This window comes from Caloenas nicobarica, chromosome 2 (assembly GCF_036013445.1).
Source record: "Caloenas nicobarica isolate bCalNic1 chromosome 2, bCalNic1.hap1, whole genome shotgun sequence".
In the NCBI taxonomy this organism is placed as follows: domain Eukaryota; kingdom Metazoa; phylum Chordata; class Aves; order Columbiformes; family Columbidae; genus Caloenas; species Caloenas nicobarica.
Genome location: NC_088246.1, coordinates 27,127,798 through 27,144,238, shown reverse-complemented (window position 1 = coordinate 27,144,238; position 16,441 = coordinate 27,127,798). Strand labels below are relative to the sequence as shown.

Genomic DNA, 16,441 nt, shown 5'->3' with positions numbered 1-16,441 from the left:
AAAAATGTAGTTAAGAGTATGACATTTCACCCCTTTCCCAATGAATCAACATCTTCAGTGGGTTTCTTTTGACATGAAAGCTTGCCGTAGCAATGGCAGGACAAAAATCAAAGCTCTAGTCTTAAAATCATGACTAAGAATTTTTTTTATATCTAAACATACTCCTGTAGATTCTTAGAATGTAGCATTTACATCGAAGAGATCCTATATCTTCTATATTTATTATTCTGAATTATTTATTATTCTGAAATGGAAAATACTTAAACCTCCAAATTAAATAAACTTGGTGTTCCTATTTCAGGAAATGGCTCTGACTGACATTTAGGCAATATCTAACTTGAAAAAGCAGAACACTTATGTAACAGGGGACCTGTCAGAGGAGCCAAAGATAAAATAATCTTCTTAACTTATACTACAGTTCTTTGTGTTAAAAGCGCTCACATAATCTCTCTCTTCACTTATTCCCATTTCTCCTTGGTGCCACTGATAAATTCTGTCTCTGCTTTAGAGCTTTTGTGAAACACTGAAGTAAATAATGAAAGACGTTCTCTGAGGCAGCAAAATAGAAAGCAACTGACCAAACACCAGTTTCTTTAAGGCAGTTTTATTCCTTGTGGAGGAATCCTAAGAGCTGGAGCAAGAAATGTCACTGAGCCATGGCCAAAGCTGCCCTGGGAGGAGCAGGAGCTGCCTTGGGGAAGCTTCTGGCACCAGTCAGGACAGCCCGGCTCCTGAAAGATGAAGTTACTTCTTTACGTGTATGCAGAGATGCTAAACCTTTACTTCCAAACCAATATTTCCAGTACGGCCCTTCATTTGAAAAATACTGTCTTTGCAGGATGTACCAATGCTACGTCTCCATCAGTTTAATGACGTGAGCATCAGAGGGAAAGGAAAGTGGGATGCTGCAATTGCTACAATGCAAATTTCTGTTCTCAATTACATCAGCAGGGTCATATTGATATTGTGGCAATGCTCTATATCAATTATGCCTTTGCCCACATGTGCTTTCAAATCATCATTTTAGTTATACTTTAGAATTACTTGTATTTCAAAAAATGCCATTAGTATCTTCACAGTTACACCAAACCAACCTTGCAACTGTAATAGCTTATATCCCAGCATGAAAAGCTCTGTTGACACTACAGAAATTATACTAACAGAGAATTTTGTTCCAAATTTATAATTAGGTACACAAACAACATATCATAAACAAATTTATTGCAAAAATACAGAGACTTAAACTGTTGATCAAAGGTCTCCTGCATTTGGCTTTACATCACAGATTTGAGGTGTTTACTTGTGAAAATGACCTTGCAGTCTCCCTAGCCCATATTGGGTTAAAACACCAGCGGCTAAAAAAGATAATTCAGCATGGTGCCTCAGAGAACCTCCAGTACACACCAGCATTTAACTTCAAGCCCTGTCATACATATCTTAATATTTAATTAAATGTGTGGCACAGTTTAAATTCGCAGTTTGAAATTATTTTCCAGTTCCTGCTGGAACACAGCTACTTTCAGCTATCAGGGTGATACAGCCCTTGCTTGCCATCTGATTTTCACGTGGTTCACACCAGATTCGTGAGCCCTGGTGCCCAAGTACAACACCACCACCAGCCCCAGGGGCAAGGATAGACTGAAAGGCACAAGAGCAGGTAGGAGTAGTGACACGGTCAGCATCACTGCAGTACTCAGCTCTCCCAGTTTTTGGCGTGCTTGCTTTCAGAGCACTCCCTGTGGTCGGGAGAAGCTGTTATCACCACACTTAGGTTTGCCTCAAATGCTCAAAGCATTACCTCTGAAAGACAAAATCTCTGCACTACGCATGGGCTACATATAAAGGGTAGGAAAAATGCAAAAGGTAGAGGAGCAATCTGGCCCTCAGGAGACAAAGCAGCTAAGTTAGAAACTTTAGCCTTTGATGATCTCCTCTGGCCTTGGCCCTATGCCTCCTGCCACCAGGTTAGTGGTCCCTGTGGAGCTCCACACATCCAGAGAACATCTATGTCCCCCCTCATGGTCCACCTGAGTATCAGAGCAACAATTACCAAGGCAGGAGCACAATTTACCTCTAAGTGCTTTAGACAGAAGCAATGCATGCGAAAAAAAAAGAATGACTAGCAAAAACTACAGGTTGACCTATTGCAGCATCCACTACTGAATAGTAATTGGCACTAAGGGAACTCATCTGGCAAGGAAGCCTGTAATGAGGCAATATCCCACTGTCACCACTAAAGCATCGCTTTCCGAGAATCAAAGACAACAAGCATGACAATGCAGCAAAATGGCATAAAAGGGGAGAAAATAACTGCAAAGGCAACTGGAAAACTCATTTTAAACTGCTCCAAATGGTAAAAATTACTTGCTAAATCAAATCTTCTCTACGGCTTAGAAATATAAATTTATTACTCGGCCATTTGCCGAGTATAACTAGCAAAGAAAATACAACCAAAAATCAATAGAAAGGGAAAAGGCAAAAAAAATAAACAGCTTGGGAGCTGTGGGGTGTTCACACGCAATGGAGACACACAATTGCAGTTCTACCTCAGCAAAAACTCCCTTGCAGTTTGCAATGATCTGTGGGAGGCCAGCAGTCTATTAAACCCTCTTCGGCATCAGAAACACCTTGGCTAAAGTTTGTAGGGCATAAATCAGCTTACCTCATTCATCTGACTGACACACCAGATGCCCCTTGGCGATATTAAGCTTCATATTTTAACCTTATTTTCTTCTTTCATTCGGCTGCCTCTGAAGTTTTATTTGAGGCAATCTCTTCTTACAAGAATGTTAACATCATTACTTCTTCCAGTTTAAAACATCGCTGTAACTACTGCAAATACATGAAGTATAAGCAGAAAAAACCCAAACAGACAGGCTTGCTCTTTCAAATATGAAGATTTTCTAACCATTTATCTTTCAGAGTCACTTCCATTTCCCCCTTGTTCCTTCTTCTTGTCTGTCCATTATCTCGAATAAAATAAAAAGAATCTGTGTAATTTTCTGCAATTTTTCTTCCTATCTGGGAGCTTACAGTTACTTTGATCTTGGCTTTCAAGAGACACAGACTCTCTTCAAGGAAAACTCTGAGAAACCTAAGTAGCTGATCAAAGTATTTTTTGTTTTGTTTTGTCACAGAGACCTATGTGATGTGACAATATCTTCAGAAATTCCCTGTGAGAATACGGCATTTGCCTTCAAGTATCTGCTCTCCCTGGCATAAAAACTAAAGAAACCACATCTAACCTTCCGTGCCTAACAAAGCCTAGCGCAATGCTTAGCTTACCCGTGCTTAGAGTTACATGCTCACTGCCTGGTGTGCAATAAAAGCTCCTGCAAAGGAAGACCCATAATTTGCTCTTGTGTTTTTGTACTGTAGCTTTGCAATGAACCGTTGTGCCTGTGCTCTGCTTCCCACCCGGAGGAGCTGGACACAGCTTATGGCAGGAGGACCCATGATGCAGCCACCATGTTCTGCCTAACAGGGCCACATCTATCCATGGACCCACTGAAACGTCGATGGGGCCGTGTACCCACAAGCAGAGCGTTGTCTGGGCAACTCTGGGGTTATGAGGTTAACAACATGGATCAAAGAAGCCCTGCACTCATGTTAATGTATAATACTGTACCGAATAAAATTGAATTTACATTTAAAATTAAAACGCCGTGCAGTTGTATATGCACAGAGGTCACCGCAGGTATATCCATAATGAAAGACATTGTACACTTGTGCATGACCAAAAAGGTCTAGAATATGTAACAAAAATTGAACGTGACATGGAAACAACTGGTTTATTCAACACTTCTTTATGAAAAAGAAGAGCATTTTATTATTTCACACGATTTAATATGATCCTCGGAAACATTATATTTTGCATCTGGTCCTTTGTCCACAAATTTCTTCGCACAAAAAAGAAGAAAAATAATTTATATTGAAACATTTCCTTGGACCTTTAGGAACTAAAGTAAAAAGTGCTGCGGACATATTCTTATCTGGCAGAAGCAGGTTTGTAGTAAATACAATATTAATAGTTGCGATAACAGTACAGGATCAAATTCACAAATATTTAAATACCAGGATTCGAGTCTTCTTGCAAGGGAACCAGAAATATATTTTTTTAAAAAAAGGAAAAAGACTCACATTTAAATAACAGAATATAAAAAAATATTCTCCTGCAACCTCAGCAATTGTAAAAACCTGACAAGAGAAATGAAGTCCATTAAAGGCAAAAAAAAAGAAAAAAAGAACAAAAGGAGTAGGGGAATGAAAGGGCAAACTAATAAAAACAGTAAAGCAGGAAGCAGCCTTGTTATGAGCCAAGAGATATAACGAGAGACAGAAGGAGATTAGTAAAACCCTTTTAAAAGCTGTATTATTTCTTCCAGTGTATATTTAAACCCATCTAAACTTTAGATGTGCTGACGATTGAGGACAGTAGAAACGTACAGCATGACGACCTCAAGGTGCTAAGCAGCTCTCGGCAGCTTTTGGTCCTTGCCTGCTGATAGCCTGCAATCCTCTTCTTTTTCGTTCCTCACTTTCATGTCAGGCTTGATATTTGCCATGTCCTGATTTGATATGTGCCATATCATAGGATCCTCATAGAATCATAGAATGGTTTGGGTTGGAAAGGACTTTAAAGATCATCTACTTCTACCTCCCTGCCATGGGCAGGGACACCTTCTACTAGACCAGGTTGCTCAAAGCCCCATCCAGCCTGGCCTTGAACACTTCCAGGGATAAGGCATCCACAGCTTCTCTGGGCAGCCTGTTCCAGTGCCTCACCACCCTCATGGTAAAGAATTTCTTCCTTCTATCAAATCTAAATCTACCCTCTTTCAGTTTAAAGCCATTACCCCTTGTCCTATCGCTATGTGGTTTGGTATATGTCATATCTTGGTTGCGTTGGGTATAAATCGCAAACCCTTGCACAGCATAATTTCTGAACATATAAAGGGAGATTTTGAAGTGCACTTAGGAATTTTTTGGCTCTGAAGTAGCAGGTTCCAGAGCCTTAAATTAGAATCTGTGCCAGGCAGGGCTGTTCCCATTGATTGTGCTTCTCCAGGGGCTGTGCTGAGCCCACACCTGGACTGGGCTATCAGGATGGGTCTCAGAACACCCAAGCTCACTGTTGTGTCAGTGGCAGTGAAACTGTGGTGTTACAGGCCGTTACAAACCCCACTGCAACCTGTCCTGCTTCTCCAATAGTCCTGCCTGAGCTGTTGAGAAGTAAACCATCTCCCCCACCGCAGCCTGCCCCGTGGACACCCAAGTCCCATGCACAGGGCCAGGGCAAGAGCAGGGCACAGCCGATCTTTGAAGCTGCAGACCTCAGCCTTCCCCATCAAAGCCTTTCATGCAAGTTTCTGTGGATATATCCACGGCTTCAGATAAATGCAGGCTGAGGCCCACTTTCAAGATCCAGCCTGTCCCACTGTTCATGTGGTTTCTACTGACATAAAGAGGCGCCTTAGGTGGAGCTCCAGAGCTCTGGCAGTGGAAAGCCCCAACCCACTTGATGCCACAGTTTGGGACCAGTCTCTTGTTTACGTGGTCGGGAGAGGCTGAGAACAGGCAGATCCCAGCCCAGTTCAGCACTTGGCTCTTCTAAGAGCAATGGGGAGACCATGCACCTGAGACACAGATGACAGCAGGCAACCCCATGGAGGAAACACAAGGGTGTCCCAAGGCTTCATACACTTCAAATGGTCAACAAGCCAGGTCTTCGTCTCCCACTCCAGAAACACTCTGGGGGGCTCAAGCTGCTCCTCTGCCCTCAGCACCTCCATGACATTGAAGTGCCACCAAGAGGTGTTGTGCCAAACGGGCTGCCCTATTGCAGGTGCACTGTGTGCCTTACAGTGACGCTGAGACAGGTCCAGAAGCAGGGTCAGACCTTGTAAACAGCCATGACTACTGAATAATCCCACCAAACCCCACAGAGCAACTCTGGGCGTGCAGGGGGAAGACAAGGAAATTTAGCATCCAATAAATGTCTGTAGAATTAAGTTGGACTACCTATTAGCCATAGAGAAAAAAAAAATCACGTTTCCCCTTAAAATACCATTATAAAAATAGTGCACTCCTGTCCTGTTGGTTTGGGGAGAGGGAAACTGAACAGCCTGGATCCAAGCTTTATTTTTCATCCTGACCTATTTTTGCGTTATATTGATGAAAAAAATGTCTGCCTTTCTCTCCCTGCACTTCTCTCTCCCATGGTTTTTTTTTTTTCTTACACTCCTATAACTCAAAAAAGGCCACGCTGATTTTTTTTAATCTGTTAAAAAATGTGCTCCCTGAGCTGAAACCAAATTTCAGCCCAGAGCAAATTTTTACGGCTGGGTTATAAATCCCTGAAAAACAGGATTCATAATGGAAGTGCTGACACAGCCTTAACTACTATATAGCAGTGTGAATGGCGCCACTATAATATCTATTAGAGATTCTTTAAAAAGTTTGCAAAATATTGTCTTGCCTTGCAGAGAAAAAGAAGCCAGAGTACTTAATGCCAACATAAACATGCTTTTAACCCATTATGTGCTAATTTGCAGAAAAGCTATTAATTCTGAGTAGGCACAGGGTGCAGCACCGACAGGAAATGTTCTTCTAAACTCCCGTTTGACTTGTAACATGGTTTTAATCACTTCCATGAAACACAAACGATGGCTTCAAACTCTGAATGTTGCTCAGAACTTGAGAAGGGTGATTACAACAGAGAGGAAAATGGGATTTTTTGGTGAAAGGGCTAAAGCCAACAGGGAGAGAATGACACCAAACGCTGAAAAATGGGACTCAATTCCTTGTCAATTTGGGGACAACTACTTCATTTGAATCATAGCATTTAATGCCAGTCGTCAGCACAGCCCTATTTTATCTGTCACAACATGTACTGCAGGTCAAATCCACTTTCTATCATGCAATGGGCAGGTTTTCTTCTTCCTTGCACCCAGTCAAGTGTTAGCACCTCACAAAGCCGGTTCTGCTAAAACAAGCTGTGCCTTGCTTTTGCAGCCTGCTGTTCCTGGGGCTGAGACTAGTGCTAAACTACCCCAGTCGGTCTCCCATTCCTGGGAGGGTCTGCTAGGCAGGGAAGGGGAACACTGCCCCGAGACTAAAACACAACAAAGAAATACAAGACGTTGGCAGTGGCGCTTGGTCAGCAAAGTGCATAAAAGGCTAACTTGAAAGGCCACCAAAAAGTGAAATAAATCAGCTCAGGAATGTATGTAGAGTTTTTCTTCGTCTCTTCATGCAGGAGTCTGTGCTTTCTCCCCATGTATTAGTGCTAGCGTCACTTGATGTGGAAAAAAATGGGTGGGATCAGCTGTAAGCTGAATACTAGTGGGACATTCAGCAACTCAGGACAGTGCTTATGCACTGAGTGCAGTGATATCGGGTTTTATGTCTTTGTGTTGTTGCCAGTAAAATGATTCTGCATTAGGTCCAGTGAGTGCTAGAGCCTGTATGTGAGTTCACCCCACAGTTTTGGGAGGAAGGGCAATTTTCAGGAAAAAGTAAGTTTTTCTATGTTGCTATGTTTCTCGGCAAGAGGATGAGGAGCAGGAGAAGTGAGTTCCCCCACCGTGTTTCTTCAAGGACCTAATGAGCAATAGACACTGCAGGACTTATGACACGGGTGATTTCTATGATGCTCGTAAGAGGGAAGAAAGATCCATTTATAATCAAAACAGCATGGCAGGTACCGCAACTCACTTCAGTGTGTGGGGATAGCGAATATGGGCACTACACACCAGACTCAGGTTTTTTTGGACACTGATGTAAACCATGCCAGGCTCCCCTGGATGAGGCAGGAGGACTCACTGCTGTATTCACAGTTAACGATTTCATGGGCTTCTCTGTAAAACAACTCTGTATTTTTCCCGTAGTGAGATTATCTTGTGAAAAACAAAACCAAGGTCACAGAACCATCCTGGTAATGATCACCAGTGACTTAGGCCCTGCCTGAGGCAGTATTGATAAGCTACCTTTCAAGACGGTAAACACTCTTGTGAACAGTCCTGGCAACACAGAGCTAAGAAATTCTGGAGAAGAAACTCATTTCCTCTCACAATGGGGCTGCTGATATTTCAGCTCTTTTCCCCCACTCCACACAGCATTGACTGTTCAAGGCAACACACCAGAATAGCCAATACTCTAATGAATTCCAACATGAGGAAGACCAAATTCAACAGCCCTCTTCTAATTATGAAACCTAGAACTAGTCCAAGAAAAGAAAACAGGAGACACCCAGCATATCTACTGTGTTCAGTGCTGACATGCACCACTTCGACATGTGTCTCTTGTACGCACCATAAAGAAGTAGTAGCCTGTGTTTTTGTCTCTTGTAACCCTGAAGAGAGTCTCAATCCAGGGAAATGGATAGAAGGGCTGGACCTGCCTGGCTTCAGCTTTGACCTTAAGTTCCCTGGGGGCAGCTCCTACCAAAAAAAATTGGTTTTGACAGTCAACATTTTCCAACAAAATGGTTTTCTGCTGGAGGATTCCTGACCACCACTAGGTTTAAGTTCGGCCCTCTCAAGCAGACAGACAGTTATGGGCTCTAAGTATCTCCGAAGACCAACCAGCTTTATGCAACTGCTGGAATGCCTGGCATTCGTGTTTTAAATCTTTCACGTAAGGAGGCTCTTTTGAGCCAGAGGACAAGTAAGCACCAGTCCTGGAATCCAAGAATCTCTACTTTGTTCCCAAATTATGAGGATGTGTTGCTTCTTCTAAACCGCCAAAGTCTTGTGTCTTTCACAAGCCTCTCAGACGTACCAGCTGGGTCGCTGGGATAATATTTTCTGCTTTTATGCCACTCATGTGGTTCTGAATCTATAAAATTGGTGACTATTTCGATTTTGCAGTATTCTCAATAATAGAAACTACCTATGAGAGTAACTACTTGCAAGATTCAGTCCTTTAGAGCTGTAACAAACTCCTTTTCATTTTTTAAAGTACCTTCTTTCACTTCCTGCTTCTGGTCTTGATTTTCCGTCTCCAAGTCATCCTGTGCTTTTGGCTCCACCATCTCTTCATCATCTTCATCCTCTAAAAAAAAGGAATAAAAAGATTTGTGAGATTCGCCTCCTTAAGGGGGAAGAAAATAATATATCTTCTTTACAATTATAAAATGGTAGTAAACACAGGTAAAGCAAGTGCACAATAAATGGAAACATCTACATTTATACTCAGAGTGACACGCTCAGACATTTCCACCCAGACTGCAAGGCAATCTGCTAACCCAGGGTACCTGCCACTTGTCCTCCCTGTGGCAACTCCTCATCTCAGATGTCAGCTGAATATCTCCTTGACCTCGGAGATGACTTTTGGATGGCATAAGAAACAGATGCAAACATGTTTCAGCCTGGCAGCTATTCCATGGTTGGGACACATGCTATCCAGACACCTCATTTCCAATTCAATTCTCACCAGATTAATTTGTCTTTTGACCTACAGGAAGGGGTTAAATAGAAATCTGACCTCAGGTCAGATGCCACTAGCAAGCAAACAAGCATGGTACAGTTGTGAAAAGTCATCACCATCAACTGGGGGAACATGGAAACCAAAAAAGGCATTTGGAGCTCACAAACCATTCTTGCATTAATACGAATTTAATGAACACTAAAATTTGACACATGTCAGTTACTACTGCCAGATGTTTTAATGACCTTTCCTGACCTATGCAAATGACTCTCTCCTTTCGCCTCTCTCCCCACATTCCCATGTTCTCATTTTATTCAGGTGGACAAACCATTCACTCCTTTCCTTGATGTCTGTCTGAAGTTACAGGGGTTTTAATTGTCCAGACCAAAGCATAACACAGCAGAGCTGGAAAGACAGCGATGCACCAAAATGGCTCAAAGCCTACCTAACCTTCATTATTTCTTCCCAGCTAGAACAATGTGATTCACTCTCCAGTGCCCAGGGCCAGCACCCAACCCACTCACACTCACGAGAGGGTGGGGATGCTCAGCCTTCTAGATTCAGTGAACTACGAAAACTGAAAATAGACCTGGTCCTACAAGAGTGAGTTGCAGTGACTAACAATGAGGATAATTGAATCCATGGGCTATGGAGGAATTACTCTGGAGTGATTCTGGAGCTTGATGTACCATCAAGGCATAGCAAGCACCACCAGTTCCCTGGGTCAGTCCATCGCATAAGAGAACACATGTTGTCCCAGCCCCGGGGCATCCCGCCACCAGCAAAACCGCTGCAGTTCCTTTGGGGCTTTCTGAGCAATCTGCTTGTTACCACACGGTTCCTTGGGACATGGCGCTTCTCCAGGCACACTCCCTGCTCTAACACTGCTGCGTTCACACGGCCTGGAAGTGGGCAGGGGGCAACATGTCATGTTTCTTCAACTGCTCAGCTACTGGCACCTTCTCCTGAGAAGGCTGGCTGCAATCAGTCCTGGCTTCTTGGGGAGATGGTGGTGCTGACAGGTTGCATTCAGCCAACAGTAACATGCAGCTGTATTTTGTTTTCAGTAACGTAATAGGCTCCATACTATTCCCACCATGTTGCCTACCCTAGGACTTCTCCACCCAGAAGCCCACAGAGCACATCTTGCTAGCTGACATCTTGGCTGGAGAGCATGGCTTAGCCACATACTTTACAGTCTCTGCATGGACAGATATGCTTTTTCCTCTTGGGAAAAAAAGGAAATCTTGGCATAAGATCTGCCATCACTTCCCCTACTGCTAACAGCTGCAGTGAGGAGAAGAGGGAAAGCTCAGGTCCCCAGCCATCAGGCAGAAGGGATAAACATGTGCTCCCCAGGCTGGGAAGGGAGGAGGAATCCAGCATGGATGGGGAGGCATTTCCAGAACTGAAAGCACTACTAATGAATGCCACCCCTTTATCTGGGATTTTTCAGACCATGAGAGGAAACAGCCACTCAGTGCGGTAAAGGTGGGGTACTCATGATGCCTACCTTTGATGCATCACTTGGCAATTATTTTTCCCTAGGTATCCTATATATAATAGAAGGGCTATAGAGGAGAGCTTTTAGAGAGCAAGCCAGGGCGTTTCAGTTCAGCAGAGTACACACATTGCCCTGTCCACTGGCCAAAAGACACATAACATCTGACACAGTCAGCGAGAAAAGATCACCTGCTGTACACATGCAGGAAGGGGAAAAAAAGGGTCCTTCTGCCATTGGTCTGCGGTGCTGGTGGAGATGGGGATGCAGGAAAGAGAGAGGCACTCCCAGTTTCAAAGAGCAGATGAGAAGTGTGAGACGGGAGAGGAGTGACGGGCGCAGCAGGGAGTGAATACTCTGCTAACCTCAGGTACGTGTGCACACACAGATAGGATCACAGCGGTGTACAGGTATACGCACACAGACACGCTTATGGTAGATACCTAATGAAGACAACTCCCACAAGAGTTCCGTGAGTCTTGCATTACAAGTTTTCATTCCCTACAGCACCAGGTCTTGGAATCAGCTGTTTACATATGGATTTCAGCTTCCATTTTTAACCTGTTTCCAACCTGTCTGCTTGTGCAGGGAAGTTTCAAAAGGGGAATGGTTTGAGAAAACTAGTAGGAAGAAAACCAAAAATAAACTAGTATTTAGCTGAAAATCTTTGGATTTTAAGGCAGTATGTTATGCTTTTTAATGTCTCACTTGTAATTTGGTAATGGATAGAGATGATGCAGCAAATTTAGAACTTGAGATTTAGTAGGAGGTTTTCAAACTGAAGTGATTGCTGTCCCCTAGAAGTCCTTGATCCCCTGAATTTTGGGTGCCAAATTGTTTGCCTGCCTATTGTCTGTTCCTGCTTCTAAAGCACAGAAGGAACGAATGGCAGAGGCACAGCTGGAGCAGTGGGGGTGTATTGATACTTTGGCTTCTATTAAGGTAGATCTTCTTCCCTTCCTCTTCTGGGAACAATCAAAACCAAGTTTCCATCGATTTCTCTCAATTTAATTGCAGCAGGAAAATAAGTAAAGGTTATTACAACACATGCCATGCCTTTTTTTCCAAGAGCACACACATCAATAAATTAGTTTTACTGGGAAGGCAGTGCAAGAGTTTTTAGCAGGTTAGCCACAGTTCAGATGTCCTTATTTATTTACAAAGAAATGTATACACATACACAGAGAATCTCAGCTAAAAGAATGATATGGTTGTGAGCCAAACACTAAAATGTTAGCAAATGCCAGAATTTGGATTGCCTGGGCATGATTAGCTCCTTCCCCCTCCCCACATGTAGGCATGATGACATCATTTTGGAATTTCCTCCCTCTTGAGTGCTTGGCCTCATGTTCTGGGTGCTCAACAAGAGACACCTGGGGCCTGAAAAGCAGAAGTGCTGAGAGCTGAAAGTCAACTGGGCCTGTGCTTTGAGTGGAGAAAGTGCTGGGGAAATGCTATGCATGGGAAAGACCCCACATCTCTCACTTTTAGCTTTTGCTGAAAGTTGTCATTCTGACATTTTTGCCCTTTCTCTCCCCGTGCTTCAGTGCTTATGCATGGTGGCAATAATGTTGTGAAGATAATAGTACTCCCACCCCGCACAGATGTGTTGCAGAGTTATTGTTTGTCAGGATTTGGGGCATATTAAGATGCTGCGGTGGGAGCACCAGAGAAACAAAAGCTTGGAAGAGGATTAATGTTTTCTGTGTTCAGTGTAAAACTTGGACCATGTGCATTAACATGAGAGCTGAGGCTAGAGTGCTGAATGGAAGAAGATAAAAACCAGAAGAGTTAAAAAACTGACTCCTCATTGACTGTTTGAAACAAAAATCTGTTAAGGAAAAAAACCCTACGCGTTATAAAGTAATTCAAACTGTATCATCACACATATTCAAAAGGGCTAATTAAGGATGCCCAGGAAACCTGCATTCTGGAATATCCAGTGTTGCTTGGCTTTGCAACCTGAATGTTTATTTGCCTTCTTTTTTATTTTTTGATTTTGCACACTATTTAATGCCAATGAATACATACTTACACATGTTCATAGTGCTGTTGTGCTTAAGTATGGTTATGCATTTGTACATTTGACTGTGTACAGACACATACCTTACAGAATAATGGTAAATGCTTCAGCATTCATTTTCCTGTGTTTTACTTAAATGTGAAAAAGATAGCGTTTATTGTATATTTATTGGAGAATCTGTGGGCGTCTACATGGTTCTTTGTTTCCACATGTGCCTACTCAGATTGGATGTGCCATCGCAGTAATTGTCCAGGGAGGTGAAGACAGTTCTGTAGTTCCTGAGCACAAATAGCCTCTCGCGATTTAAGGGTATATCTAACACAGGGAAGTTTAGAGAAATAACTTTTTAACTGTTCACATCACAATAGCAGAAGTCTTCTAGTCACATTTGGCAAACACAGAATTGCTACTAGCACCAGTAATGTTACACCCTGTTCAGAAGATCTAAATCAGAACCCCAATGTCTATTAAAGAAACCACATGAAAAAGAGCTAGTAATGAAGAAGTGTATAGCTGCTGTGTAACACTTGCCTTTGTACGTCTCAAAGTACTTTGTGAGGAGGCCAGTTTTATTATGCCCATGTGTCACGCAGAAGCTGACAGACAGACCCGCTCACCGTCGATCACTCAGCAGACCAGTTGACTTCAGAGTTTCAGCCTCGAGACCTGCCCACTAAGGCCGCCCTGTAACACTGTAATTACTGTAAAGACACAATTCCTCAATGGAAATGATCATTAAATGCCTAGGTTAAAGATGTTTGTCTGCTGAAGCTGAGGGAGCCATACGTGGGATTGATACAGACTGACATAGTGGAACCAAATACCGTTTCTTCTTAACTCAGAGCTCGATGGCTCTCCAGGCCCTAGGAGGTGGCCAATCGGTCCTAAGAGTGTTTTGTTTAACATGATGAAGTAAAAGCAGAGCAATTGTTCTCAGCTTGTACTTGGCTTTGAATACTCCTCCTTCTGTTCCAGACCAGAAGGGGTCATTTCTGTCTACAAGCTTGCCTCTTTTTTCCAACTATAGAAGTTGCTCTAATGAAAAAGTATGACCTCTCTATACAAACCTGGTTTTGTTTAGTCAATATGTAAACTACTAATTTTTGAGTGTTGATCAACTACTAGCTCCAATGAGCCTGCTCTATGCCTGGCCTTTGCCTTGGCCTCCACAAGGAGGGATCACCACCTTGCAATTGCAGTAAATGGAGGGGGAAGCGCTGTAAACACATGGCGAAGCCCCCGGCACCTGCAAAAGAAATGCCCAGATGTGCTCAGCTAGATCAAGTGTTCACAGGGAGCACTGATCATCTCAGAAAGTCAGACCCCACATTTCTGCAGAGCTGGACTATTTATTACCTGCTTGGACTTCCCAGGGTTTTAAATCACTGTGTTTATCTTTATAGCATACAAAAACATACCGGGCGCATTCAGGACAAACTAGAATACAATGATTACATCTGAGAGGACTGCACATGACACTGGCTTAGGGTTTTAATTCTTGAGATGAATACTGTTGTGCTTGGGTCAACATTTTCTTTGTTGGTTGTCTGAGTTTTGGATTGCCAGTTTCAGGCAGTTAACACTGGTACTGCTCAAACAGTTTAGTAAACAGCTAACTTTTTGAGGATTTGTGTAATTACAGGCTTCTGCTCTGCTAACATATGTACGATCAGTTAAACAGCGGGCAGCATGTTGTGCATTCCTCTTGGGTGGAGGATTTACACCTCCTCAGACCTGCACCTCTGAGACTAGCTAAGAAGTTGCAGCTTCTGTGTACTGTTGTATTGACAGATATACTGAATTAGACTGACAGCTCTGTTTTTAATTTTGGGTAGGTACAAACAATCCATTTATTAAAGACATATCTTTAAAATAGCAATTTAATTAGCACCACAATTATATATTTTATTGCCTGAGTCAATGATATATGAGAAGCCAGTGGGTTATTATATGGGGTTTTATATCAGCACTGACATTCCTTCCGTGCATGGGAAGGATCAGCAGTGCATATGACACATTCAATAAAATCAAGTGTCTTCACAAGAAGCAGACTTCATATTTGCAACTATGAAATACCAGAAACTGTTGCATCACTTTTATATTTACTGTTCAAATTTATTTTGCTGTTTCTGTTATGAAAGAATTACAAACTAAGCAAGGATAAATGCATTGTGTTTATATTGATATAAGCCCGAATCAAACAAGTTGAGTATTTTTGGCATTATCCTGAGAAGGAGTTAAAACTCTATCTTCCCTTTTTATATTCATTCTTTCCATCACTAGCAAAATATGCAACAAGCAAGGAAACACATACTTTTCAAATAGGGCTGCTTGACATTTCACATTTTTGAAAATCTACGATTTGTGATCTGGCTGAATGACTTGTTTTTCATATAATGTAATTTTTTGAAATATGTCCAGTTTTTCACTTTCATCTTTTGACTGCCCTTTGAAGCAAGAAGAGAATGAATTCATCAGTGGATTTTGTTTGCAGAGTGGGATGTGAGACTGGACGTACACTGGGCACATGTTAGTCATCCCAGATGGAAATATTCTTCATGCAGGCTCTTCTTGGCAATAGTTAGCTGCCTCCTAAAATGTATTTCAGTTAGCCAAAGCAGGGAAGACTACTCCATGCTGAATACTGAAAAAAACAGAGGTGAGATCTTGCCCTAAGCTCTGTGTGACAAATTTCAGATGAGAATTTCATGTGAGTCTGAGCTTGCAAGGACATTTGCATGTAAGCATCATAGGCGTGCAAGGGATCTATGCCCCCTTCCCAGAGAGATACTTAAATGTGCATTGCAGGGAGACTAAAAAGTTCTGGGTCATCGTTCTAGAGTTCCCCATCCCTGATACGGCACATTCCCGATACATCACCTTGTCCTTATGAACTAGTACAGAGAAGTTGTGCTTTCTAATGGCCATCAGAGGAAGAGGTAACATGAGGAAAAGAAGGGGTAAAATTGGATTAATTAATTCTGGAACTATCATATGGCTGCAGCACCTAAAGGACTTCAACAGAAGAATGTGCCATTCTTCCTTCACTTTCCATCTATACTGGTTTTAAAAAAAGTGGTCTGTCTGTATCTTCTTTGACTGCAGTTCTGCAAGAGCAAGAATAAATTACAGCACTACAAGAAAAGACTGCGTAGCATCTTCAGACTCCCTGGATTTTTCTTTATCTTAAACTGCTGTGTTGCCCTTTTGTAAAAGAGAGGCTTTGCATGTTGATAAAATGCAGGCTGTATGTCATGTTACTTTCACCAGACTCAAGTATATTGACTGAAGCTTTTTGAAGAAAATATTGGTTTACAATTTAATCATAAAATAATATTGTATTTGACACGTATATATCACTTTAACCCAGAAGACTGCAGGTCACTTTCCCCTGAAATTAACGTATTTAGGCTAACATCTTCCACAGCCAGTAGACTAGGAATAACATACCAGTTTTAAAAGTGCAGGACTAGGAGAAAAAGCCCTAA

The 16,441-nt window shown here is 42.3% G+C and overlaps 1 protein-coding gene across 1 annotated transcript in view; it reads right to left on the bottom strand.

Moving 5' to 3' along the window:
* DYNC1I1 (dynein cytoplasmic 1 intermediate chain 1) overlaps positions 1-16,441 on the bottom strand; it is a 189,979-nt gene that overhangs the window by 77,862 nt on the left and 95,676 nt on the right. Inside the window, exon 7 of the mRNA XM_065627742.1 lies at positions 8,965-9,054. Within this exon, the coding sequence (XP_065483814.1) occupies positions 8,965-9,054 (90 nt within the window). The remainder of the gene's footprint in view (positions 1-8,964; positions 9,055-16,441) is intronic.